Here is a 27864-nt window from a genome sequence, read left to right as displayed (position 1 = left end):
CTGTATCCGGGGTACAGTTTAAAGCAAAACAACACAACCTTAAACTGTGTAAGGCAACACCCAATCCTTGCAGAACACTCCTGGAAAAGAACTGCTTAAGGATGGTTCCCCTTTTAGCTATTTAAAGAGTAGTATGTTGGGTTTTCACCAATATGAACCAGATTTGAGTTTATATTCTTCTGCCTTCTTAATCAAGTTGCTTACAGAAGCCAGACAGTTGCTAACAGAAGCAAAGAAATGTTTTTTTATCAGTAAAACCTGTAATCTTGTTTTAGGAATACAAATTAGTTTGACAGGAATTGTTTTCCCTAATCCCATGCCGACTGGCATTAACTACTATTATCATCACTAAGTTTCTTTAGTGTTTTATTGGTGGAAACTTCTATCTACCCTGCTCTCATTTTGTCTGGGAGCAAAGCCAAGCTGACAAATCCACCAGCAGCACATCATGTGATCTACCTGCTTTTAATACTATCAGAAAATTGATTTCTCCCTGACTTATCTCTGTCTTTCTGCTATCCCAAGACTTAATAAAGTTATTTTTCTTGGCCATTTTTCCTAAGAGTATGTGATATAAATAAGCTATACCTGCTGATTTTAAAATCCATCAAGAGATTCTGTTTGCCACTGTCTCTGTTATTTTTGGAATGTAAAGTATGTCATCACCCCTCTGAGATACACATACTTCATCCTGCTCTCTCCCCAGTATGCAACTGGATTATTTACTGAACATTTCAGTCTTTTCTGCATTTTGCCGACAATTCTACTGATGAATAATCCTCAAGGGAACAGAACTGGATTCTGAGAGCTTTTAAAAAGTCAGTATCATGAGTTAAACAGCAAAATATAACGAAAATGATGTACAAGGATGGAATTTGACAACTAGAATCAATGCCTTTTTATTTTTACCTTGGAACTTGTTCGTGTGCTTTTCTCTACCAGCTGAGAGCGAGACATTGAATTTTATTAATAGAAAAGAAGGTGCTTTTATTTAGTGATCTGAGTTCAGAAGTTGGGGTTTTAAGAAAATAGTTTTACCACCAGGAAACTCATGATGACGCATGGGAGCTGGCAAATCTTCTGCAGCACCACCAATGCTGTAAGATTAGCAACACTGAAAGGGACAGTTGCAATGTTACCACTGTCAATGCAGCCTCTACCTATTTGATGAAAGATGGGAAAAATTCTTTTTCCTTTTTGTCGTGGTTTAGGCCCATCAGGGAACAAAGACCACGATTAGCCTCGAGTACCAAAGTGGCTGAGAATTGCTCGAGGGCAGGGAGGGCTTAATTGCTGCTTAAAGTTCAGGACAAAACAGACCAGGCCACTCGGTTTGGGGAAGAAAACAGAAAACAATTTAATGCAACGTCAACTAAAACATACCCCCAAAAACCCAAAACATAACCAAAATGAAACAACCCAGAGTAATACATCAATGAAGAGTCCAACCAGCCTTTTTAAGAACACCTTCTTGCCACACCTCCCCTCTTCCCGGGCTCAGAGCCCTGATCCCGGGGTTTTTACCCTGTCCCCTCCTGAACGGTTCGGGGGGGCAGGCAGTGGGGGTTTCAGTTAGTCTGTTCCCGATAGCTTCTGCCGTTTGTCCCTCCTCAGGACGGGTGAACTCCACACCAGTCCTCCCTGCGAGTCCGTGGGGTAACTCACACGCATGGCAGCCCTGCACGGGCTGCTCCGACGTGCACTTATTCCAAAGGCTGCAGCTCCTCTCTGCCTCTCGTGTGGGGCTGCTCTGCGACGTGCAGGCTCTCCAGCACGGCCTGGGCCATGGCCGTCTCCCCACACAGTCCCTCGCCCGTCCGGGCTCACTCACACGGAGCTGCTGGTAACTCTCGGTCCTGCCACGGATCTCCATAGGTTGCAGGGGCACAGCTTGTATTCTTGCCACGGCTTGCAGAGAGGTCTCTGGTCTATTGCTTCTCCTTCCTTCCTCCTTCTCTGGCTGAAGGGTCCGTGTGCTCACCTCCATCTTGTATCACTCATACACCTCCTGCCAGCACTTCAAATTCCCATCCCCTAAATAGTGATGGCAGAGGCGCCAGATTGGCCCAGCCGGGCCGGAGGTGGGTGTGAACCCAGGAGCCGGGGGAGAGTCCAAAAACTCTTTACCGGGTCTTCACTGCAACCCGCTCCCCCTGTTACTAAGCCAAAAGCTGCTCCTTGCTAAACCAGAACACTTTTGAAGTGCACTTGCAGCCTCTACCAAGCTGGGATATTTACAGCCCTGGCATTCAGTCTGAGTGCCAAACTGCAAGCCTCCCATCCCCAGCCCCTCCTTTGATTGATTGTTAAAGGTTATTCTGTGAAGACTCTGATAGTCAGACTGTCTTTACACCTTGGTGCTTTCATACACCAGGAAAGGGGAAAAGAAACTTCTGTATTTCTACACTCCTCTCCAATACGGTCCTCGCCAGAAGGTACTCCATAGGCTGAGAATGAGTCACAGGACATTCACATAGCCTGGGAGATCAAGCCTGTTCTAAATAACCCTCGTATGTCAACTTGGTTTTTTTTCAGAACTAAATGAAAATTAATGGAATGTTTCTTCTCATCATCTAGCTTAATTTCCACTAACGTTTAGCTGCTTCTCAAATACATAATTATCTGAATATACCAAATATATTACTTGCTCATTACTTGCTACCAGTGTCTGTACTAGCTACTTACCCATATATGTATATATATGACAGACTTAAAAGGGAAACTTTCTATTCAGTCTGCTGTCCAGAAATGCTCCCTATTCTCAGCATTCATCTTAAATACTTAGTTTCAGGAACGGGGCATCCAGAAATGCTCCTGCCATCAGTTAACCTCACCTACCCTTGCCCAAGCTCCCGCAGCCCTTAAAAGCTCGCTTTGAGCTCCCTCTGCTGCCAACCGTCCTCCGGAAAACCTCTCCGGCGCCGCGGGCCCCGGCCTCGGCAGCAGCGCCGCTCCGCAGCGCGATGCTCATGCCGATGGGCTCCTTGCCGCCCGGCTCTTGATAGAGAGGCAGGCGTGGAGCCGCTCTAGAACACGGCGTAACGCCGTGTTCTGACCCGCAGGCTCCGACTCTGCAAATGTATGTGCTCGATGTTCCCTGAAATACATTGAAGTGCTCGGTGTTCCCTCTGTCTACGTGGAAGCAGTCGCGGTGCGGGCCCTGACTGCCCCGCAGCCGACCTGCACCAACCCTGTCCCCATCGCGGCCCCCAAAGCCACGGTGCCAGGGGAGAGGCACGAGTAGGCAGCGGAACGCAGCAGCCCAGCGTCCCAAAGCCGAAGGGCCGAGGCTCGGGAGCGCCGCCCCGGCGGGACGGGAGGGCGCTGGCCCAGCTGACGCCTCGGCAGGCCCCGGGAAGCGGCGGGGGCCGCCGCGGGTCCGTTTGCCGCCCGTGTCTGCGCGGTGGCGGGCGGCGGCGGGGCCGTGGCCATGGCAGCGGGCGGTGCCGCGGGGCCCGGCCCGGCCCAGGTGCGGCGCGGCCAGACCATATAACGGCGGCCCGGCGGGGGGCTGACGCGCCTTGGTGCTCCGCATCTGCTGCGGCCTCGGGGGGTGAGTGCGGCTCTGCGGCCGGGGGGAGGGTCGGGAGAACAGCCCTCAGGAAGTTTAACGCAACTTTCCGCTGAGTCCGCGCGGCGCTGGGGGCGGGTGTCCGGGCCCGGCTGGGACGGAGCCTGGCGGGCGGAGGCGGGCGGCCGCGCTCAGGTGAGGGCGGGGAGAGCTGCTGGGGTGCCGGCGGGCCGACCTCGCCACGGCCGGGGGGTTCGGGGGCGGCCGTCGGGCAGGGGCTCGGCCTGCGGGGCCTCCTGCGGGAACGGGTGCCGGGGGCTTGCTGAAGCCGGCCCGTCGCCGGGGCAGGGAGGAGGTTGGTGGCGGGGCCCCGCCGCTGCGGTGAGAGCCGGTTCTCTCCCGGGGCAGGAGGAAGCGGGATGGGGAGAGTGCCGCAGGCCTGCGGAGCCACTGTCTGCTCCGAGCCCTCAGACCCGCTCCCCCGGGTTCAGCGGAGCTGCAGCAGCCCCGCGGGGGCTCCTCTCCGTTTCGTAGCTTGAAGCTTCATGGTGAGATAAAGATGCTGTGCGAAAGCCGTTGTCGCTGGGGCTTACAAGGTATAGCCAACCCTCCATCATGCTGCTGGGTGCCCTGACTCTCACCAGCCTTACAGATAAAGGTTGCACTTTGTCAGCTGTGGCGGGAGGAATAACTGGAGAATGAAGCAGGAGCCTGTGTGTTGGTAATGTGAGTGTGAGGCTGTTATAGGGTGCTGCTATTCACTGTTTCTTGTACTCACCTGTCTTTAACTAGATGTGCTTCTGTTAAGACCAGCAGAGCAACAACAGGCAAAATGACAGCTGTAAGGTATGAACAAGGGGCAGAGCTGACAGAAGTGTCCAGGTGAGTGAAGTGACCTACACCAATGCATAGGGCTGAGATTGAAGTATGTTGTGTAGGGTCTCCTGTTTAGAATTTCATTGTGGTTTAAGTAGAGCAAAGAGAATAAAGAAGTACTTGAAGTTTTATAGCATAGTCTCTCTATTCCTACACCACCACCCTTAAAGTGCTCTTGACTGAGAAGAGTGTTGTCTCTGAGAAAAAGAAACTGTTGTGTCTGACTTCTCACTAATAGTTAAGAACTAAGAAGCATGGAGCACCCAGCCTTGGTATAATAAGATAATGGCAGTAAATCTTTCTCTTTTTATCCAGAAACATTGTTGAGGTCTCTTGTAGACCAAGATGCTTTTGCTCCACTCTCCTTAAAAGCCTGAAGTCTGAAATGCTCTGTATGGAAAATGTGAAGGAAAAAGAAGCTCTTCGATATCCTCATTTTCTTCTCTTTGATTCCAATAGGCAAATACTAGATGTAGTAGCTTGTGGCAGAGAGCTTATTGCTGCTTGGACAATGAGGAGATGTAGAATGCTCAGCAAAACAAACTCCCTCTGAGGAAAGCATTATCTAGAACTGATTTTTTTTGTGTGAGAGCACAGTGGAGATAGTGTACTCAGACTTGGCTTCTGTTTTCATTTTTTGCTTAAAGATTGGCTTCCTGACACAAAACATTACTGTTGCTCATTCCTATTGTGGCTTATTTTAATCACGCTAGAGGATAAGGACGTAGCATTTGGTGCACTTCATGTGTCTGCAAGTATAAGCAAGTGACCTGTAGCAAAATTACTGTAGCAACAGCAACCTGCTTTAGTGAGTGAAGCATTTCAGCTGCACATCAACTGGAAACTCCCAAGAGAGTATACCATAAAAACATCAAAGCTGAGTGGCCATTCATCACTAGAGCTTTGCCTCAGTTGTAGGAGCAAAGTGAGGATACTGGTGTCTGGAAGTACTCAACAAAACTGGGAGTCGTTTCACTTTCTAGCCTGTTACTGAGTGCAGGTGGTGAACTGTCTGTACTGGTTGCTGACACTGCAGGAAATACATCGTTAAACTTCTTGCTTAAAAGGGGGTTAGCCCATAACTACAGAAGCAGTGCTGTTGTATGATTCTGTTGTGGAGATGAAGAGTACTTGGATCCTCAGAGGTGTTACACTAATGCTTCAGCCATGCTGAATTGCTTCAGAACAGCATGGAAATAACAATGTCAAATATGTGTTTGTAGTTGCTGCTGCCCAAGAAGCAATGATGGCAGAGGCACAGCAAACACTGTGGCTATGTGCTATTATGTAGAAGGCTGAATTTAACTCCTGGATTTAAATGTTACACTTTGTTTTCTCTGAAGTAATCATGTGGCCTTCAAAGCTTCTCAGATGGCTGAACAAAAGCTTGCTCTAAAGAGACCCTTTTAAGGAAGTTATGGCAAGCAGCCACCACCCCCCTAAAAATGCTGTTCTAGCACTAGCTCAGTTGCTGCTGCTCCAGTCTTCCAGTTTCCGGTTTGGTGTCCTGCTCTGCACAAAAACATCTCTGTGCTGTGGCTTTTCCCAGTGAAAACATTAATTCTCTGAACAAGTAGTTTACTGTAATAGCATTAATGTATTTTTGGACTCTCTGAAGCAGTTTTGCATATGCCCATTTCTGGCACTTCAGACTGTTTGAGCCCTGGGTGGACTCTTGGGTGCCCTGCATCGAAGCCCTTTATCCTGCTGCTGAACACATCTGTTCCCCTCCTCCCACAAAAGATGAATTGTTGAAGATGGATTGTTAATGGGAGCTTGGTCAGTACAAAGCCAAAGGGTTCTGCCATGCCAGCATATGGGAAGGCTTTCTTCCCCTAGTACTATACCTGTGCTCTGGTGCAAGCTGGTGCTCGCTTCTCAGCAGACAGTTAACATTTTTTTCTCTGGAGCGATGTGTAAAGTTGGCATCTGTATCAGTATGTGACTTGTGTTATTCCTTTGCCAGCTCTCCAACAGCAGGGGAGCCCACGGTGAAGATTGATGATGGTCGTGATGAGGATAATGAACCAGACAGCTGTTCCAAGTAAGCTAATGGTATACTGAATGCCTTGCTTAACCCCAAAAGTGGAAACTTTTGAGCCAAACTAAGAAGGCAGATGGCTTGCTGAAGTAGAGATAAGCCTAATAAATCACTTAATATCAACACTTGCTCTAATGTGTGATAAAGACAAGTTCAGGAAGCTTCATGAGAGGTAGTTAGTTCTTGGGTTTGGCTTTCAAGTCCATCATATTGTGGAGAATGGATAGTCCAAACTGCAATGATTAAGTGTTCTAAGGAATCAGTTTGGGAGAGCACAGAAGAACAAATGCTGGTGAGAAAATGAGGGAGTGTCTGGGGCAAATGATAAATATCACACCCTTATGAGAACTGAGCTGTGTGAACTTGCTAGTGATAACTCTGTCATTGAAGTAGTTATTTTCTAACAATGTTTAGCTCTTGTCACCAGATTACTAACTCTTAGTATACTTAGCCACGTCAGTGACAAGTGAATAGGCTTGTTTCTCTGTTCCTGCAGCTCAAGGACAGTTAGATTAAGCCTGTTATCTCAGGTTTTTTTCTGAAACAATGTGTCTTTCTAGAATCCAGAAGTGAATATTTACAAAGGCATTTCACAAAGGCTTTTAAGTTAAGTATGTGAGCAAATGTGCCATGTTCTCTTCAACTGATTTAAGATGTCAAGCTAAACTGGAGTGGTGTGTGTATATGCTTCAAGCTTTAGTGCACCTAAAGGCATTTGTCCTGAGTCTCTGGAAGCTGAAGTCTTGGTGTACCTACTACAGTTGTATTGTGGGATTGATGGGGCAAAGCCATAGACCAGCAAACTGTTAGTGTGATTATTGCAGTGCTTTCTTAGATGTGAGGCATTCATAAATGCAAGGAGAACTTCCCATATGTTAGGGAAGTTAAGAGAAAACCTGTTTTTACACCCTTGATTTGTGAGTACTGCTAATTAAGTATTTCCTTCTTGCTGAAAGAAGCAGACGTTTTCTGATTAGACTGTTCCTGAAAGTATGAACCTAATAGTGAGAAATGTGAATTCTTTCAGTAAACTCAGAAAGATACTTTCCTCATCACCTCAAAGATACCTAGCTGTGTCTTAAACTGGGTTATTGAGCTGTTAGGGAAATGCACCAAGTGAAATGCAATACCCGAGTTACTTTAGGGGAAACAAGAAGATCAGACAGGATCACTGGGGTGCAATATGCATTACTGAGCTGACAAAGACTTCCTGTAACAGTGGTGTCTCTGGTGATGGTGGTGGAGAGAGGGACTATGGTAACTGCATATAACCAGGAAAGATGAGGTAGGTAGGTGGATAAGACAAAATGAATTTACCTGTACTTTTTGTCAGTATTTCAGAACTCTTGGTAGGTTCTACTGCTACTGATATATTTTGATAAGGTGTTTTCTTATAAGAAAAGTCTCAGTGCTTACAGTGGTTAAATTAACAGTCTAGTGATCAGTTTTTCAAACTGTCAGAACTTGGGCTTTGCAGATAATTTCTTCTATCTTTGTTATTGGTATAGCCTAAAGAGACTTTCAGGTAGTGAGAGTTACATAAAGGCCTAGCTTTAAATCAGAAGGCTTAAAGCGTGTAAAAAGGCAACAGATAATCTTCTGTAACTGAAAACAGGACCTGAAAGCCTGCTAGGGCTGGAGATAACTCTTAACAATTGGAGGAATTTAGCTTCAGTAACTTTTTCTTAAGAGGCACTTGAGTTTCAATCTGTAAGCCAAACCAGTATTTCCTTTTAAGGCAGAGGGATGATTTGTCTTGCTCTCTTCCAAGAGCACGGAAGCAGTAGTGGAACTATTAGCAAGTGCAACTTTTTCCAGGCCTGGGGGGAAAAAAAAAGTCCCCTGATACAATAAGCCAATATCTTGAACAAGACACCTTGATGTTTAGCCTTTAATTTTCCTCTTGACCAATAGCTACTATATAAGCTGTAAGAAGTGGGCTTGTAGCTGGGCATGAAGCTAGACTTCTAGTGTCACTGGAATTGTGACACTGAATAGTGTTAAGCATAAGTACATAACTGCTGTACTTCTAGGGTCTGTAGGTGATGGATACTTTTTCTAACAAGTGGTCAAAACACTGCTTTCAAATACTGTACTTTATGAATGCAACTGAACAATTACTTCAAAGAAATCACTACTATATAGAAGTCTAAAATGAAAAGAATGTGGCGGTGTTCTTATGGCTAATATCAATAGCAAAGTGTCACTTGTCTTCATGCAAAATCTCTTCTCTTGCAGTTCGATGCGGAGAAAAATTGCCCCCTTTGTGATGTCATTTGGATTCAGGTAAAAGATGATACTTGAAATGGTATGGGCAGAGTACAAGTAGTCCTCTGTCTGGTGCAAGAACCTGGAGGGTTCCTTGAACAACAGTGACTCCAGTCTGCTCTATCTGGAAAAGTACTGAATTTCCTATCACCCCCAGAAAGGGTGACTTGAGAAGGGTACTTTGATTGGGAAAGAAGTCTTAAACCGATATGGTCAGTGTCTACAGCTGAGTCTGAGGTAAATGTACAGTTCCTGTACACATGAGTGATGTACCCTAGGCAGATCACTTTAAAAAGTGCAGCTTTTTAAAGCTGCTTATACAAGCAAGCCTTAATCTGCAGTTAAGAAAACACACTTGCTGCAACAGCTTAAAACAAAAATCTGGCCTTGTGCTCGTTCATCAATAAATGTCAACAATTCATTCCTCTTCAAGCTGACTTGTGCTTTTTCTTTCTGCAGAGTATTTGGAGTTGTGCTTATCATTGTGGACATTATAGTTGTTATTGTGGATCTGGCTATCAGCGAGAAGAAGAAAGGTGTTAGAGAGATTCTTGAAGGTGTTTCCCTGGCAATTGCACTCTTCTTTCTCGTTGATGTTCTCCTGAGGGTGTTTGTTGAAGGGTAAGATGTGGGTAAAAATTAAGTCACTGTGGCAAGTCCTCAAGCTAGTAAGGAAGCTGTACTTCAAGCTTGGATTATGAACACTGATGCCTTTTAGACTAACTTTCTGGACATAGACGATAGCCACATCTTTTCTTGGCTCTGTATGCTATCTGGTACCTTTCTGTAGAATGATATGTGAAGTGCTTTTGGTATAAGTGAGCACTTGGAAACTGCATCAGCTTTGCTGTTACTTCTGCATAGAGACTAAGATTATCTTAGTGACTCTTCAGTGCTTAGTGTTAGGGACTAGTCTGGGAGAGGTTATCTCCAGCAATAGTTCTGATGATTCTGTTCCTGAAGGTGTATTTTAGTCTTTGCTATCCATGTGGGTATCTGTCAAACTCTCCTTTGTTTCAGCTTCAAGAACTATTTCCGGTCCAAACTGAATATTTTGGATGCATTCATAGTGGTAGGCACTCTGTTAATTAACATGACATACTCCTTCTCAGACCTTGCTGCAGCAGATCAGATACCAAGGTAAGAATTGTATGGCAGCTGTCAAACATGAAATCTCTTTTCATAACCTTCTAAGAGTTTTCTTGGGCACCTCCAAGTTAGATGTGTGTACTAGACCACAAGTATGGATGTGATAGTGTTTCATGCTACAGACTGATGAAGGATAGAGACACTTAAATTTGGTCTACAGTTAGGCTGCCCCTGCCTCAAAGGGAGAGGTTATCTAAACATACCAGTTGAGATAACTAAAAGTGAGGCCATCAAATTCTCTGACCCAAGCATTTTAGGGGGCAGGTATGCAGCAACCTTGATAGAGAGGAGAGTCTGAGGAAGGTCAGACAGAGGAGTTGGATTATTAAAAAAAGAACAGATGACTAAGGGAGTGCCTCCATTTAATGGTTCTTGAAAGAGTTGTCACATTGTCTTGTTTCTTCCAGCTTGCCTTGCCAAAAGCCTCATGGGTAATATATGTTGGATTTTTCAGCCATGCTCTGGAGAAGGGAAACATACTGTTTATGTGCATAAATCAAGTAATATTTCATCTGATTTCTGTAGCTTGATCAGGTGATACCCTGTGAGAGGACTCCATTCCTCGTGGAGACAGAACTACAACTCTTAAAATTAGTTTATCTGCACTTACTTGCATTGTCCAGAGAAAGAAGTTGATCTCTAATTAAAAAAATCGCTCCATCCAGATCAACTTGCTACTGGACACAAGGGGAGAACACTGTTCTAGAAGAAACCAACTCAAAGAGTCTAGTTATTAAAGAATCCAGAGGTGAACAAACACCTGGAAGTACTAGTTGTCTCTTCAAATGCCAGCTAAACTCAGGCTTCCAAAAGTAGAACCATCAAAGGAATGGCTTTTGCAGCCTCAGAATCATAAAGACGTTCTTTCTGGGTCTTTTACACATTAATCTAAGTTTAATGATTGCTTCATTTCTCTGGCCACTTTAAAGCAGTTTCAGCCAAGCGCTGCTGTAAGATGAGAAGTAGGAGAAATAGCACTGTGGCAGGAGAAATAGCACTGCTGTCTTTAGACTATGTCAGTAGTAGGCCTAATCTTGCACTGATCCATCCTGTTGTAGATTGGTGTGTACAAGTTCCTTGTATTCTGACTGGCTAAAGTTGATGGGGATTTATAGTAGACTTTTGGGTCACATAAAGATATGTTTATGTTGGTGCTGCAAGAAGATACTCAGCTGAGGCTTACTGTCTCACCCATGCAATTCCTGAGGCTCTGTAAGGCTTCTGTTGTTAAGGGCTCTTCAGTACTGTTCTGACAGTAGATGATACCTGGCAGTAGATGATACCTCAGACTTGGGCAGATCCCAAATACTGAGGTGTTGAGTCATCACTCCTAGCACTTCCTCAGTGCCCACACAATCCAGCTAACTTCCAGTGGCCTGTTTGGGCTGGAGTGTACAACTTTTTTTCTTTCCTCAGACCTTCCTCAGGAAGGAAACAGCAGTCCTAAAGCACCTGATGCATCTCAGAATAATTAAAATCTGAACAGCTTTTATTTGGATGAGAGTGCATGTGACAAGTGACATGATTCTATGATTTTGGTGTCAGTCCATAGAGGTCACATGCCCTGATGGAGGGGCATAGTCTCTATTTCTAATCTAGCCTATCTGGGTGTGCAAGGGGATGAGTTACCTGTTTCCTTGAAGTCTGACCTATAAAAGGATGTTGAGGAAAGAGCTGTATATCACTCTGGGAGCTAATGCTTAACTGGCTAACTTTCCAAAGGGCAGGATCTTCCCAAAGATTCCTCTTGTATCTTGAAGAGCTGCTTCTTACAGGTTCAGGCTGAGGAGAGGGTTCTGGAGTCTTCACAGCAGTACTGGGTTTGTCACCTTGGCTGCAAGCTCCAAGGAATATCTGGTTTGAAAACAGCAAGATGATCTTGTACTGGGAAGAAGCATTCCTCCAAGTGTCCAGGGCAATCTTGTCTCTTTGCTGACTTTAAGTTCCATGTTGGCAGAGAGCAGATTGTCCTTAACTAGAGATTTGTCCCCCTTGCTGTAGATATTCACCAGGATTCATACTTTAGTGTATCAAGACCTGAAATATGTACATGTGCTCTTTAAAAGTATATGCTCACACACCTCCTTGAGAATGAGTCTAAGTTTGCCCTAGTCCCTAAGTGTATGCAGAAGCAGCTGTCCCTGTTCAGTTGTTTCTGTAGAAGCACTCGCATAAGCATCTTGCCTGCTTCAAAGTTCAACAGCAGTTCAAAGTTCCTCAAACCAAATCATCTGCTCAAGTTGCTGAATGATTAAACACAGATCTGTTCTCATGTTTCTTGATCAAGGCATGATGTATATAGCTTGTCTAGCTTCACTTTTCAGTTGTTTTTCAGGTGGCTACTTACACTTAAATGTATGCCTGAGAACAAGCTTCAAGAAACAAGAATTGGGGATAACTTAGGTAGCGTTAAGGGAACTTGCTGCTTATTGGTGTCTGTGAAAGTCCGAGCAAGCAGGACATTACCTAGTTAGGTGTTCAGAATGTGTACTCCCAAAAAACCTCAGCAGTAAAATCATTATATTCTTCAAGCATAGTATTGTTTTTTCCAAAATCAGCCTAAGTCCTAGTTCAGTATGTGAAACAAACCTTTAAACTATATCTGAAACAGCTTTCAAATAGCTTCAAGTTTTGCATGCAAGTGTAATTGTGCTCACTCTCTTTCATGGTGAATGTGTCTGGCATCCAGAATGGTTACTTTCCTCCGAGTTCTGAGAATTGTCATCTTAATAAGAATATTTCGCCTGGCTTCACAAAAGAAGCAACTTGAAGTGGTGACCAGGAGAATGGTAAGTTGTCCCCTTAATGTATTTAGGCCACTGTTACTGTTTCCAACTTCTCCTTTCTCCAGGCAGCCTTCCATGGTGAGTACAAGACTGCCTTCAGCCTCTTGGTCAGCAGCTGGTAACATTGCCTACTCAGCATGTCTGTTCAGTGTCCCTCACAGGGTACTGGAGCTTTGCCTCCAGCTTCAATATGGCTGGTAATTGTTAACTTTGCTCAAGTGAGCATCAACTTGACCTGGCAGGCCAGGATATCAAAGTGATTGCGACACCACCATATGTCTCAATTGATAATCTCTAGGTTGTGTGGTATGTAGACTGTCTTCCCTCACACTGGGGAGGACAGGAATCTTAATACTTCTGCTGTTTATTCCAGATGAAAAAAAGCCAAGCTTAAACAGCCTAGCTATAGAAGCCCTGTCCATCCTAAGTGCCTCTTCTTATTTTCATCAGGGACACTAAAGTAGTACTTGAAGCTTCAAGTATGTCCTCTTGCTCAAGAACAAGCACTGTTATGCTGCCCCTTAACTTTCTTCCTTCCCTCAGCCCTCAAACATTCAGATAGCAGTGCCAGAATAATGCTGCAAGTTGCAAAGAATCTGCAGTGTTCTCTCCAATACAGTAAACTCTGATACTTCAGAGTAAAAATTCAGTGTGGAGCATCTACCTAAAAGCTGACAGAGGCTTTATTTTTGACTTGTGTTGTGAACTTTGGTATGGCAAAATAAGGCTCTGCTACTCATGACTTAACTTTAGTCTAGATGCCTGGTTTTTGCTAGTAACAGGCAACACTTGTTGACTTTTTGGCATTCCTTTGGAAGACTAACTCCTCTGGGTTTTTTTGGCAGGTCTCTGAAAACAAAAGGCGTTATATGAAAGATGGCTTTGATCTGGATCTCACTTACGTTACTGGTTTGTAGAAGCAAATGACACTTTGCAGCATGTCACATTCTGCTAACACAAGTTAGTCAGCTAATGCTTGACATGAAATACAGGCAATGTTTTAGTCTGATGAAACTGAAGTATGAAGTCAAACCAGGCCTACTCCTTTTCTGTAGGATTTGGAAATACACATTCCAGAGTCTGACATGGTTCTCAAGGATTAGCCTCTGGGAGAGAGGTCATACATGCTGTATGTAATGATAGCAATTTTCCTGAGGCCTAGAGGACCAGAGCTGAGAAACTATTGATTAACTCATAGTATTTTTGCCTGAGATTCTGTGGAAACTGACAGCTGTAGCTGTGGCTTCAGGAAGTACCATTCTGCTCCTCTGGCTATACTAAATGCAGAAGAAAAACTCTCAGAAATGGGTAGATGGTTCTTTTGTAATTAGGATAGAATTAAACTATTACATTATTGAGAGTAACATCATTATGTAGTTCCTGCATGTGGAGAGGCTTTCCCCTGTTCCTTCTGACTGCTGTTTTTTCCACAGATCGCATTATTGCAATGTCATTTCCATCCTCTGGGAAGCAGAGTTTCTATCGGAACCCTATAGAGGTAAAAATCTCTCATCTACTAAGTTCAGGACTTATGGATGCTGTTCCACTTCTAGGTTCTCACTAATTTTCGTGTGGAAAAGTGAATCCTAGTCCTGCTGGCTTAGCTGGCTGGAAGGACTAAACAGTGTTCTCCCCTGTGCTGCACTGTTTGTGTTGTAGTCTCTTTAGTAGCACTGTAGTAATGTAGTCTCTTTAAGCCTGGTGGGATGTATCTTGCACTGTGCACACACTGGTGGCTCTCCTGCTATTCCTCTTCAAAGAGCCGATTCAGTTCTGTCCCTGGCTGGTAATAGTATGAGTGAGAACTGTATTTTCATCTAAAACCTAATGTTTAAAAGATCTTCATTAATGCTTAGAGCTACACTACGCAATGTTGTGGACACATAAATGTGTAGAGCAGAGAAATTATTAGCAGAAATACTTTTTTTCCAGACAAGAAGCTAAGCTCTTGGGATGGAAAGATCTGATGGCCAAGAGCTGTTCAGAAGTGCAGCTGCCCACTCCACCTGGGGATGGGGATGAGGTAGCAGTAAAACTAAGAGTAGAGCACTAACTGCTCTGAACTTGTATCTTAATGCTTTAGGAAGTTGCCAGGTTTTTGGACAGCAAACATGGAGACCACTATAAAGTCTACAATCTCTGCAGTAAGTATGTTTAGCTGATGACTATATTGAAATACTGCCAAACAGAAAAAAAGCTTTTCCCAGGTAAGATGCAATAGCTCTGCAATAGCAGAGCTCCAGAAATTTAGTCTGTCAAAAGTACACAGCTGTGTCTAATTTTCTGTACTGAGTGTGGCTAATGACTTTGAGCATCTAATATTGTACTGAAGCTTGCAAAGGAGATACTGATTGCCTTGCAGTTTAGACATCTCTGCTCATGCTGAACAATTGCTTCAGTGTTCCAAAACTCTTACTAAAGTAAAGGACTAAGCCTGAGCTAGAAGTTGGGGTGATGTCTGAGGACTTCTCTGATGAAGGCTTAGAAGAATGAGGTGAATGAATAGTTATAGTATCATCTGTTTAGCTAGAAACAATGAAGAATGCATCAGGAATAACTATCTGTGGCTTCTGCTTTCATAGTAGAATGTCAGAGCTATAACATACCTTGTTTGTTCTAGAAGCATGGACATGTTCCTGTGTGACCTGGTCTAGGTGGACCTGCTTCTGCAGGGGGGATGGACTAGATGATCTCTAAAGGTCCCTTCCAACCCTCTCATTCTATGATTCTGAAGTCCTGAAAAAATAAAACTCCCTCTTGCCAGCAGAGGGAGAGATGAGGGCTCACAAAGGAGTAGTGTAGTGCTAGCAGCTCCTTAGCACTTTATGTGGTTGTTGCTGGAGTGTACATCATAACATCAATTTTCAGGTCCCTAAGTAACCCTTTTGGAAAGGAATGGCCATCTGGGCCTGGAGGTGAATTTTAGTTCAAGTCAGAGGTGTCAAGCTAGAAGCTAAGCAAGCATAATTTTAGCCAAATTACCTCATACTTTTCCCAGTTTGATCTGTCTGCTTTTACCACTGTACTTTAAACACTAGTATATGCTCAGACCAGCGTTTGTGTGTCACAAGTCACTCTTTGTTGCAAATGTCTTCCCTTTCCTGGCATAACTCCACATCTTTCTCTGTAGGTGAGAAAGGCTATGACCCCAAGTACTTCCACTACAGGGTGGAACGGATCTTTATTGATGACCACAATGTCCCAGCACTACAGTGAGTCTTGTCACGAAATACAGACATCATCTATGTGGGCATTTGCTTTGATCCACTAACTTTCCTCTTATCTAGGGACATGCTGAATTTCACTGCCAGTGTCCGTGAATGGATGAGTGAGGATGAGAAGAACATCATAGCGATTCACTGTAAAGGAGGCAAAGGTAGGACTTCGTGTGTAAAGTGTCATTCTTACCAGGGCTTCTTTGATGTTAGTGTGGCCTTGAGCTATAGCATGAGAGGGGTTTAGAGTGGGGCTTGACAAATTCTGGAGACGCTGTGATGACTATTAACAGTGTAGTGCTGTGTGTTTAGTATTTGTTCCAGAAATACAGGCATTTGAGTACTCTAGTGACACTAATCTCACTTTCTCTTCTCTTTCAAAAGTGATAACTTGATCTTCACAAAAATAATCCCAAATGCCTTTGAAGTCCTGTAGTTTAACCTGTCCTACTTCTAATACAGGCAGGACTGGAACAATGGTCTGTACCTGGCTCATAGACAGTGACCAGTTTGAGAGTGCAAAGGTAAAAACTGATACGTATTTTTTGATTCTTCTAAAGGGGCATATTAAATGCTAGAATTTAACTGGTGAAATGCAGTAGTAGTCTGCAAAAAGTATTCTGGAGGAAGGATACTGTGAACAATCTGTTTTACAAAATTCTTGCAAGTCTTACTACTATGTAAATTCCCTTCTGATGAAGATGCTTCTTGATGAGGAAGAACTGGGAAAGCAGAAGTTAACAGGATACCAACTTTGAGGCACTTTTTCTTATCAAGACATAATAGACCTAAGATCTTGAGCATCAGCTTTCTTAAACTGCAAATGGCTTCTGAGCATGCTCTGCTAAAGTTAATGTTAAAGTGCAGGGTTTGGGTTTTTCCCCCCAGGTCATGTGAGACATCAAACATTGTGTTGTCTTGGCTGCTGGCATTACAGCAAGAAGCCTTTCTGGGAAAATGGAGAAAGATTAGCTAGTTCCATCCAGGAGAGATGCATGTGCTGCTTTAGTTCCCTAGATCTGGTGTGTTTATTTGGAGACCTAGGTTGCAGAAGGCTAGGCTGGCCAGAGCCTGTATCCATTTAGTCATTTGCTTTACTCTGAGTTTCGTTTGTGAAGACCCACATTAATGCTCAGCTTGGTCTGCCATGGGCTACTTGAGAAATATAGATGGTTCTAAAAATCATATTGCTTAAAAATCATATTGCTCTCCTCATTCAGTGAGCTTTATTAGCACTCTTTCATGGGTGACAGGCAATGTATCTGTCTTCCTAATTTGTACTTGTTCAAAGCCTGCTTTTAGAAGATACCAGAACAGCTACTGTGTATTTTCATTTCCATTCCATTATTGGAAGTGACTAGTATAATTCTAGCTTGCCAGCCACTTGTCAGGAGAAGGTTGGTGGGATGCATATCTTAACTCTTGAAATTGTCTTCCTATGTAGGAAAGTTTGGACTACTTTGGAGAGAGAAGAACAGATAGAAGCACAAGTACCAAGTTTCAGGGAGTTGAAACTCCGTCCCAGGTAAGCTTGAGCAGGTCCAGTAAGAGTAGCCAAACCAACATCAGCCCCATGATTTAATCTTCCCTGCCTTGTCTCAGAGATGTATGTTCCTACTGATGTTTAACTCCTGAATTTATATACCCTTTCTTGAAGGGCTGGAGGATTGTCAGCTGGTAGGGTTGCACTGCATCTTCTCCTCCTCCCATTTGTTCAAGTGCATGCTTTATGCTTTTCCCTGTGTAATATCAAATCTGAATTGTGGTACCTAAGGTAACAAAGCTATTGACTAGGAGAGCTTTCAGTCCAGTTCACTTTTAGCTGCTGTTTAACCAGGGTGAGCTTAGAGCAGGTTGCCTAGAGCCATGTTCAGTTGGATCCAGGATATCTCTACAGATGGAGGCTCCACAACCTTTCTGTGCAATCTGTTGCAGTGCTTACCCACCTTCACAGGGACATGACCCAATGCAACAATTGGGCTGTTGATCAGGGATGCACTGAAGCCTACAGCCTGGCCTGGGGAGGACCATGGCACTGCTGTGCCTGAGTGGAGACACACAGTGTCTGGAGACTGCATTCACAAGCAAATACTGAAAAAATTACTGCCTCAGACCACAGTTTGGGGCTTTGCTCATTCTGATTCACTGTGTGCTGTGAGTTGAGGCTGGTGACAGAGGTACTTTAGTTTCTGATATAAAATACAATGGAAGTAGAGCTGTACAGCAGCATAGTACAACACATTCTGAAGAACATGCTTTTGCAAAATGAAAGTATCTTGTACATTTAAACATTCTGCCCCCTAAAGCTACAGTGTAAGAGCTTCTCACTTCTTACTGAACTCAAAAGTACAGAATTCCTCTTGGAAGGTGAAGTTTAAATGCTGCTTAAAAATGTAGATGTCTAGAAGATTGTTTGAACTGGGAAGGAGAATGAGTAGCTATTTCTGAGCTCTCCTAAGTTCAAAGCTAAGAACTTGGCATAGAAGATCTATTTAATCTTACTTCTGCCTGGAATTAGTCTGTGTGAGGTCCAGAAACTGCATAATGTGTCTGGGTTTTTTTGCATTCCAGAGTAGGTATGTTGGGTATTATGAGATCCTGAAAAACAAGTATAACTTGAAACTCCCACCAGAGAGACAACTCAAAATAAAAAACCTCAAAATCCACTCTATACATGGTAAGAACTCTTGAATTTGGGCATTCCTCTATCTGGTAATGGTTTCCTGCACAGACAGCTCATTTCTTCTGTCTCTCTTCTTAGACCCACAATAGGAATGTAGACCTAGTGGGACTTGAGAATTCAAATGGCACGGTTAAAATACAATTAACAGCATTTTGGAGTGCAATTGCCCCATGGGCTGTCACTTACTGTGTGTCTGGTCAAATGATGGCTGACATACAGCTTGCTCTGTTTTGGGAGGGGAACTGCTTCTCAAGTGAGACTAACTCCACACATGGAACTAGATCCACTAATATTTTTCAGCTTGATATAAACACCTATCTCTGTAAAGATGTAGTGGTAACTTTTATTAAAAGTTTGGAAGTTCTGGACTGCTTTTTGAAGGGGACTACAACTGCAGTTCTTCAGTCAGTGCAGCCAGGCTCTAGATTAGCCTGTTCTGGATTCACTGCTACTTCAAGCTACAGCTTTCAACCATTGAATCTTGAGCTGCCTTTAGGATTTGAATTCTCTAAAGTCTATAGCAAGGCATTCTGGAGAGAATAGGTTTGTACTTGTTTTTTCATGACCAGTAATATTCCCAGTTGAAATATGTACAGTGGTATAATGCAACTCTTTCTCCCTAGGAGTTGGGAAAGGCAATGGAACTGACATGAAGGTGCAGATAATAGTGAAGAAGCAAGTTGTGCTAGAATGTGTATGTGCCAGTCAAGGAAACTGCAAGGTGAGTGTACTGAGAAGTTGTCACCTGAGTCTCAGACACTGAAAGCTGACTTGTAGGTCAAAAGTGTCTTCCTGTAAAAGTTCATTAATAGACATAAAACTATCTAAATGGATCTGTAAATTCTGAGAGAATTGTGGTCTGGTTTTTGTTGAGACTAAGACTCCTGGTGGAGCTCCAGACAGTTAAGCTTTGTTGAGTTACAGGAAAAGTAGTGGTAAAATAGTGAAAGCTTTCCCTAGAAGTAAATAAAATGCAATAACTCGCTCTGAGTAGCTTAAATTATTGGCTATTATTCTAGCACTGCTGTTGTATACCATGAATGAGTAGCTAGGTGTTGTCATAAATTGGTCCTTTGTCCCTCTGCAGTAACTTTTTCATAAGTGTTGCTTTATTCTGTTATCCAGCTCTTCTTTGATTCTGAAAGTGACTCGGTAGTCATTGGCTTGGAAAACAGCCCTGTTCTAAGTGGTGATGTGAAAGTCAGATTTGAATCTCGTTCTGTAAGTATAGCAGCATGGAGACCTTCACTTGAGTGTGAGCAGAGGCTGCAGAGCAAACTGCAGCTGGGCTGGCTGTGCTGTGTGAGGCAGAGTCCCTGTTCCTCCCCAGGGAGTGCTGCTGTGTGGATGGCCCTGCTGTAGCAGCTGTTATTCCACCCCTGTGCAGTTGAGAAGCAGCGAAGGATGGTACATCAGCTGGGAGGCATCTGGCTGTACATACAGTACACCCAGGACATCTTAGTTGAGTGCCTGCTACATCTAACATGGGTCTCTTCCTTTGTTGTTTGAAGTTGAGTTGACCTAGTCCTAAAGTAACTTCAGTGAAGGTGAGGATCTGGATGTGATATTGGGCTCTTCGGGTGTACTGACTCTGGCACTGTAGCTTTGTAAACCAAACTACTGAAAACAAGTGGGTACTCTTGCTCTTCAAAAACTGAGTCCTGTTGTCTCATGGAGTCCTTAAACAAAGGTCTTTATGTTTAGGATCTCCCAAAAGGCTATGATGACTGCCCATTCTTCTTCTGGTTCAACACTTCCTTTATTGAAAATAACAGGTAAGTGATGGTAGTGTCTGCCTTCAGGTCCTCACTTCTGGTGTTTGAACAAAGCTGAGAGTTTCTAATCATAGTGCTGGAAGCTTAGAGCTGGCTGATCATGCTTGTCAGCTTCTGTGTGAGTACTGGTGTCTCTGGCACTCAGTTGTCACTTGCAAGCAGGCAGTTGGCACATGCTTGCAAAACTGTGAGCTGTCTATCTTATTGTAATCCATTGGATTCTTCCTCAATGTTCTAAGTATTGTTTATGAACTTGAATTGAGAAAGGTAATGCTAACTATAATGCTAACTAATCAAATTGAAGGCAATTCTGCCATCCCCTATAGCATGGCTGCCTGAGGTGCTGGAACTCCTTCAGCAGCATAGCAGGCAAGTATTAAGATTGGTGTTAGAGGTGCTGATGCCTAGGATCCCAAAGAAAGGCTCTTTAACTTACCGCTTCTTACGCTTTTGTTAAAGTTAGGAATTATTGTGGTCTGGTTTTTGATGAGACTAAGACTCCTGGTGGAGCTCCAGACAGCAAAAGTTGGGCTTGTCTGTCTTGCTGGGGTAGGAATGCAGACACACTTCTGTCTGCCACACTTGACAATTTAAACATGTGCAGTGAACCAGACATGGAGAGAACAATAATTATGTAAGACTGGAATAGGAAGGAAAAAAAACTTATGTAATTGTTTCCATTAGAGTAAGAGGAATAACAGTCTTGAGTCTGTGTTCATGACTCAAGCTGAGCCAGCAATGCACCTTGCAGCCTAGGTGCAGATACCTAGTTAAACCAAGCCAGTGGCAGAAGAAATACATTCCTGTAATCTGACAGCCCTGCAACAGTGCCATCTCAAGTTTCCTCCAGGGCTAGGGAGGATGCCTCACCAGACCTTCTCTTAAATGCAATTCTCAGGCCTCCCTTTCTGGTAGGCCTGAGGTGCAATAGTCTGATCAGAAGTGAAACAGCTGTTAATACAGTGTTTTTTTTCTCCTTTAAGTCAGCCACAGCTGATATGCAGGTGCTAACTAGAGATGGTAAGCATTAAAAGTGGAGAACTTGCCTGAGCTTGACTGAGTGGCAAAGCAAATCCTTGCCATTAGGAAGGGCAGTTACTAAGTTCCTTCCACTTACAGGAGGCCTTGAGCTGAAGTGACGCTAATTTTACTCTGATTTAATTCTAATGAACTTGCATTGTGGAGCTTTTAAAAAGGAGTTTAAAAAATGAAGCCCACACCAAAACCCTCCAGCCCATCAGGCCAACTGTGTTTCTCAGACTGCTTCAGATCCAAAGCCCTGTGCAGGTGTGGCTATCTGTCTGAATTCAGGATCTGGGATTTAATACTCTAGGACTGATCTTGAAGTTCTCTCAGCTCTGTAAAGTATGTCTTGGGCTGTAAGATATGCTACCTAATTTTGTCTTTCAGACTCTACCTTCCCAGGAATGAGCTGGATAACCCTCACAAGTCTAAAACATGGAAAGTCTATAGTGAGACATTTGCTGTGGAGGTGAACTTTGTTGAAGCATAAGGGAAAGCTGGAAGAAGGGAAACATGTAAAATCAATCTCTTTCCCTGGAGAATGTCTTGCTGTTTCAGTATGAAGTGAAGCAGTTTCATTTTGATGTACTTAAATGTATTTCTGTGTAGATACAACTTCTCAAATAAACTTACACAAAGTTCTGTTGTGCAGAGCAATGATACTCTGAAGAGTTACTTTGTGTGAGCTGACTGTCATGTTAATGAGCTGTTGGACCCTTTGGAGTTTAGATTTCTCTACAAACAGGTAATCCCTACTTTATTAGTCTGAGACAACTGTCTGTCTTTAAGCACGAGCATTAACCTGATTGTGGGTGGAGACCAGGAGCTGGAGGAATCTGGCACACCTTCCCTCAGCAGCAGAGTTTTCTGCAGGTTGATAGAATATGGGAATTTGGAGGGAGAAATGTTGGTCTACCTGTGCCAGATCACTATTTTGATTCTAGCCAATTAGCTTGGGTTGGAAGGAAGCTTTTTAATGATCACATAGCCCAGACTCCCCTACAATGAGCGATCTTCCTTTGAATGTTTCCAGGGATGAGGCATCTGCCACCTCTCTGGGCAACCTGTTCCTGTGTTTCACTACTCTCATTGTAAAGATTTCTTCCTTATATCTAGTTTGAAGCTTCTCTTTTTCAATTTAAAGCCATTACCCCTTTTCCTATTGCACTACTAGAAAGTTTGTCCTCACCTTTTGTTGCAGACCCCTCTTAGGTGTTGAAAACTGCACTAATACTATCCTGGAGCCTTCTCTTCAGGCTGAACAACCCCAACTCTCTCAGCCTTTCACCACAGGAGAGGTGCTCCAGCCCTTTGATTACTTTTGTGGCCTCCTCTGTGCTCACTCCAACAGACTCGTGTCTTTCCGGTGCTGAGGGCCCCAGAGCTGGATGCAGTACTTCAGGTGGGCTCTCACCAGAGCAGAGTAGAGGGGCAGAATCACCTTCTTCAGCCTTCTGGCTGCTCAGCTTTTAAGGCAGCTCAGGATAGGGTTAGCTTTCTGGGCTGCTGGCTCATGTCCAGCTTTTCATCCACTGGTACTCCAGTTCTTATCCACTAGGCTGCCCTCACTCCCTTCATCCCCCAGCCTGTATTGAATCTGGGGGTTGTCCTGACCCATGTGCAGGACCTTGCACTTGGCTGCTTTGAACCTCATGAAGCTTGCATGGGCCCCTTTCTCAAGCCTGTTCAGGTCCCTCTGAATGGCATCCCAGCCCTCAGATATGTCAACCACACCATTCAGCTTGATGTCATCTGCAAACTTTGAGGGTGCACTGGACCCCACTATCTGTATGGATGAAGGTAATAAGACTGGTCACACTGGACCCTTGAGGGACAGCGCTTGTCACTGATCTCCATTGACCACTACCCTCTGGATGTGACTGTCCAGCCAATTCCTCATCTACAGAACAATCCACTTATCAAATTCATATCTCTACAGTTTAGAGAGAAGGATGTGGGAGGGTTATCCTGGGAAAGGCCCTAACAGAAGTCTGGATAGATGACACTCATAGCTCTCTGGTCTTGTTCACTGATGCAGTCACTCCATGAGAGAAAGTCAGTAGGTCACTCAGGCAAGACTTACCCTTGGTAAAGCCATGTTGGCTGTCTAGAGTCACCTCCCTGTCCTCTCTGTGCTTTAGCATGGCTTCCAGGAGGATCTGTTCTTGAGGTGAGAGTGATGAGTTGGCAGTTCCCAGGGTCCTCATTCTGTCCTTTCTAAAAATGGGTGCAGTGTTTCCCCCCTTCTCCAGTCACAAAGGCTTTCACCCCCTGCTATGACTTTTCAAATATCATGGAGAGTGGCTTGGCAACCACACCAACCAGCTCCCTTGGGACTCTGGGATGCATTTCATCAGGTCTCAGACTTATTTATGGTCAGATTCCTCAGGTGGTCTTGAGCCTGACCTTCCAGTGGGAAGGGACTTTACTCCCCAGTCCCTGACTTGAGGTCCATCCAAGCAAGAGGGGCGGGAAGAGAGGTTGCCAGTGAAGACTGAGGCAAAAATGTTAAGTACCTCACCTCTCTCCTCATATGTTGTTACCTCTTCGCCACTCTTGTTAATCAGGGGATTGCACTTCCTTTGACCTTATTTTTCTGTCTAACATACCCGTGGAAGCCCTTATTGTTGTCTGTGTCCCTTGACAAGTTCATCTCTAGCCACACCTTGGCCTTCCTGATCCCATCCCTACATAACCAGGCAATGTCCCCATACTCTTCCTGTATGGGGATGTACTCTACCTGTCCCTGCTTCCACTGCCTGTGCATTTCCTTCTTGTTCTGTAGTTTAACCAGCAGGTCTCCACTCAGCTGTGCCAGCCTCTTGCTGTCCTTTCTTGATTTCTTACACCTAGGGAGCAAGAACTCTTGTGCTCTATGAAGAACATCCCTAAAGATCTGCCAGCTCTGCTGCCTTGTCCCTAAGGGCAGTTTCCAAGGAGGTCCTTTTGAGTAACTCCTTGAAGAGGTGGAATATTCCTTTCTTAAGTTTCAGGCTCCTGACTTTACTGTTTCCCTGACTTGTACCTTACTCCAGGACTGCAAACTCCACTGGTGCATGATTGCTACAGCCTGAGCTGCCTCCAAACTTGATGTTACCAATCAGCTCCTACGGATCCAGTATTGCATCCCCTCCGGTGGGGCTGTTTTACCTGGCTTAAGTTATCTTCAGTGTACTCCTGGATTGCCTGTATGTTTCCTTTGTTGCCTTGGCCTCTGATTCTTACCTACAGGCTTTCAGCCTGCTCATGGCCATTCTTCAGAGGCAGCTGTCTGTAATGCATCTATTTCTTGGTGTTGAGGACAATCCTTCCTACCTTGCCTGTCCCTTCTGAGCAGCCTGTAGCCTTTTATAGCTGCACTCCAGACATGGTATTTGTCCCACCAAGTTTCAGTAAAGACAGCTAGGTTGTAACTTTCTAATGCCACAGCAGCTTCCAGCTTCTCCTGTTGCCCAGAGCCTGTGTACTGAAACGCTCTTCAGCAGAAATCCAGTGACGTAGGGTTTTGAGCAACACCTGGTCCGGGAGCTGACTTGGGCGGTTGGAGACAGCACAGTTACTTCTCTGCTCGTGTACCTCCCTACAAAGGGCTGAGATGGCTGCACATCAGACCCTTCCTGAAGTCTGGATCTCATCAGCTCCTGAGCATGTGTCTGCCTGGGATCAGTTAACCAGGCTTGCTTTAATGCCTGAATGTGATGGGCTTGATCCCTGCACTCACTTCTTTGAGCTAATGTTGCAAATGTTCGCTGACCCCTCTTGAGCATGAACCTGTGATGCATGAACAAGGCTTATTCTGCTTCCAGCTGTTCTCAGCAGGGCAGCTCTGCTGGGGAGGCTGTTCAAACCTTTCTTGATGTGTAACGTGTTGAGGTTTTTGATGCTATTGGCCAAGAAGGCCAATGGCATCCTGGCCTGTATCAGTAATAGTGTGACAAGCAGGACCAGGGCAGTGATTATGGCCCTGTACTCCGTGTGTGCTGCTGAGGCTGCACCTTGAGTGGTGTGTTCAGCTCTGGGCCTCTGACTACAAGAAGGACAGTGAGGTCCTGGAGCATGTCCAGAGACAAGTAACGAAGCTGGTGAGGGGTCTCAAGCACAAATCTGAGGAGTAGCTGGGGATGTTTAGTTGGGAGAGAAGACTGAGAGGAGACATCATCACTCTCTATGACCACTTTAAAATGAGGGTCAGTCTCTTTCTCCTAAGTAATGAGTGATAAAACAAGAGGAAACAGCTTCAAGTTGCAGCAGGGGACGTGGGACTTGGCAGTGTTAGGGTAACAGTTGGACTTGATTTAAAGGTCTTTTCCAGCCTATATGATTCTATGATTCTGTTGCATTTTTAGGCTTTTTTGTTGTTAGGAAGCAAGAGCAGAAGGGGACTGAGGTAGCTTTTCACAGCTAGTAACTAGCTAAGGGAGTAGGCAGAGATCCTGTATCTTCCAGGTGCTTTCTTGAGAGTAGTGTCATACTATAAAGTACATGTGTAGACTGAAGATTTGCTATTGCTGTGTAACTAATGACCTGGTATTTAGGATCTGAGCTGTTAGAAACTCCCACAGAGTTCAAAGCTGCTTCAGTCAGCATTGTACATCAGGTGTGGAAGTTGAACCCTGTCTTGAATGGCCAAGAGTGTTTGTTCCACTAATGTTTTACAGTTCTAGGTGTATGACAGAGTGAGCCTGGGTCACTTAGATACTGTGAGTAGAAGTAGCTGGAGGTTGTGATGTCCTAACACCTGTGCCAAACTGACCCAGCTCAAGCCTAGTGCACAACCTCATTGAGTTCTCTGTGTCTCCAAGGACTGGGATTTTACACAAGACTTGGAATTTCCCATGTTCCAAAGTGGGGCTGTTGCATCAGAAACATCTTTCCAATGAGGAAAGGCTCCAGGAGCTGGGGCTGCTTAGCCTAGGAAAGAGAAGACTGAGGGGGGACCTCATCAACCCTTACAGGTATTTAAAAGGTGCACGTCAAGGGTGGCACTTTTTTCTGTAGTGTCCAGCAACAGGACAAGGGGTAATGGACAAAAGCCTGAAGACAAAAAGTTCCACTTAAACGTAAGGAAAGACTTCTTTCCTGTGAGGGTGAGGGAGCGCTGGTACAGGCTGCCCAGGGAGGGTGTGGAGTCTCCTTCCTTGGAGATCTTCAAACCCAGCTGGATGTGTTCCTGAGTGACCTGATTGAGGTGAACCTGCTTGAGCAGGGCGCTTGGACTAGCTGATCTCTAAAGGTTCCTACCATTCTGTGATTCTATGCTCTCATCCTGCCCCTGTATGTCTCAGTTCCCATCAACAAAGTGGCTGTAGACAGCAGTTAGATCTCTCCTCAGCTTTGCTAAGGCTGAACAAACACAGTTTTAATCACCATCCATCTTCATTGTCCTTGGCTTTGACTTGTTCTAGTCTGTCACTGCCTTTCTTGTCCTGGAGACAGTGGTATTGTCCTGGCAGTTGTATTTCAAGTCTGCTGTGAGCAGAGGGCTGGAGTTGCCTGACTTACTGGCTCCAGAGCCTCCCAGCTTATGCTGTACTTCTGCAGTGCTGTTCCTCAACCCTCAGTACTTCAGAGGCCACACATACTGTTGCACACGCACTTAGCAAACTGCCCCCCAAGGTTCTGGGATGCTGGCAAAGTTAATGCAAGCCCTGTATCTCTGGCTTGAGAAAAGGAAGAAAGGCACTGGGGCAGGAGTGAGACCACAGCTGCATCTCTAGAGGGTGACAGCACAAAGGCAGGGGCAGGGTCTGCCCCTGCCCTGACTGTGCAGGGAGCTGGTGCCAGGCTGCTGCAGCTACAAGTGGCTGATGACTAAGTCTCCTCTGACTTCGCTCATGCAATTGGATATCTCTGTCCTGGGATGCCCTTTCTTGTTTGCCTGCAGGGCAGCTGAGGTGAACCTGCTCTCTGCTTATGGAGTAAGGCCAGCTCCTCAGGGAGAAGCTCTAAGGGCAAGAGCTGGACTTTTCCAGCTGAAGTATGCAGATAAAAACTACTGTGTAAGCAGGAATGCATAACAAAATAGCTGTATAAGGGAGCTACCTTTCTCTGAAGAGATCCAAGCACCACTGCTCAAAGGTGGTAACAGGTCTGTACCTCCCTGCAGAAGGGCCCTTCTCTGGCTCACCCCTTACATCTGTGGAACTTAAGTGACCTGTGCTGGATTCCTGGTATTCTGGCAGGAAACTTGCTCTTACAGCACGTGTCATAGCAATCAGACAGCTAGACACTTGGAACTTGAGTTGAGCCCCCATCTTAGAACTGACTTTGGTACTAGCAAATAGAATCTGTGGGCTTTTTCCATAGTAGTTATGTAAAATCTGCAGTTGTTTCACAGCACTTTGTTATAGCTGGCACCTTTCCTTTAGTTTTGAGGACTTTATCCATCTACTGCTTGCAGAAAGCCTTTTCCTTTAATTCTGGAGGGGTCATGACACTAACTTAACTTCTTTCTGCTCCTCAGCTAGACAAGCTTGCCAAGAGTTGTTGCATAAACAATAGTCAGGGACTCAGTGAATCAAATCAAACTTTATTCCC

General features: G+C 44.7%; 1 protein-coding gene across 2 annotated transcripts; it reads left to right on the top strand.

Moving 5' to 3' along the window:
- The first annotated feature begins 3351 nt into the window (after window positions 1-3351).
- On the top strand, window positions 3352-21984 carry LOC104550647 (phosphatidylinositol 3,4,5-trisphosphate 3-phosphatase TPTE2). 2 transcript variants are annotated; one of them, XM_062020458.1, is made up of 19 exons: window positions 3352-3553; window positions 4304-4393; window positions 6354-6431; window positions 8667-8714; window positions 9156-9317; window positions 9717-9836; window positions 12535-12634; window positions 13477-13540; window positions 14065-14129; window positions 14715-14775; window positions 15762-15843; window positions 15919-16007; window positions 16309-16370; window positions 17291-17371; window positions 18418-18523; window positions 19153-19250; window positions 19655-19750; window positions 20234-20304; window positions 21715-21984. In XM_062020458.1, exons 2-19 carry the CDS (start codon window positions 4344-4346, stop codon window positions 21815-21817), a joined length of 1536 nt encoding a protein of 511 aa, XP_061876442.1. In that variant the 5' UTR covers window positions 3352-3553; window positions 4304-4343; the 3' UTR covers window positions 21818-21984. The 2 variants fall into 2 exon arrangements, with proteins under 2 accessions (XP_061876442.1, XP_061876443.1); XM_062020459.1 differs by lacking the exon at window positions 3352-3553 and adding an exon at window positions 3652-3706.
- Window positions 21985-27864: the final 5880 nt, after the last annotated feature.

The sequence above is a fragment of the Colius striatus genome, chromosome 1 (genome assembly GCF_028858725.1).
Source record: "Colius striatus isolate bColStr4 chromosome 1, bColStr4.1.hap1, whole genome shotgun sequence".
NCBI lineage: Eukaryota > Metazoa > Chordata > Aves > Coliiformes > Coliidae > Colius > Colius striatus.
Note: the sequence above shows the minus strand (reverse complement) of the source record. Positions and strands in the feature narration are given on the sequence as shown.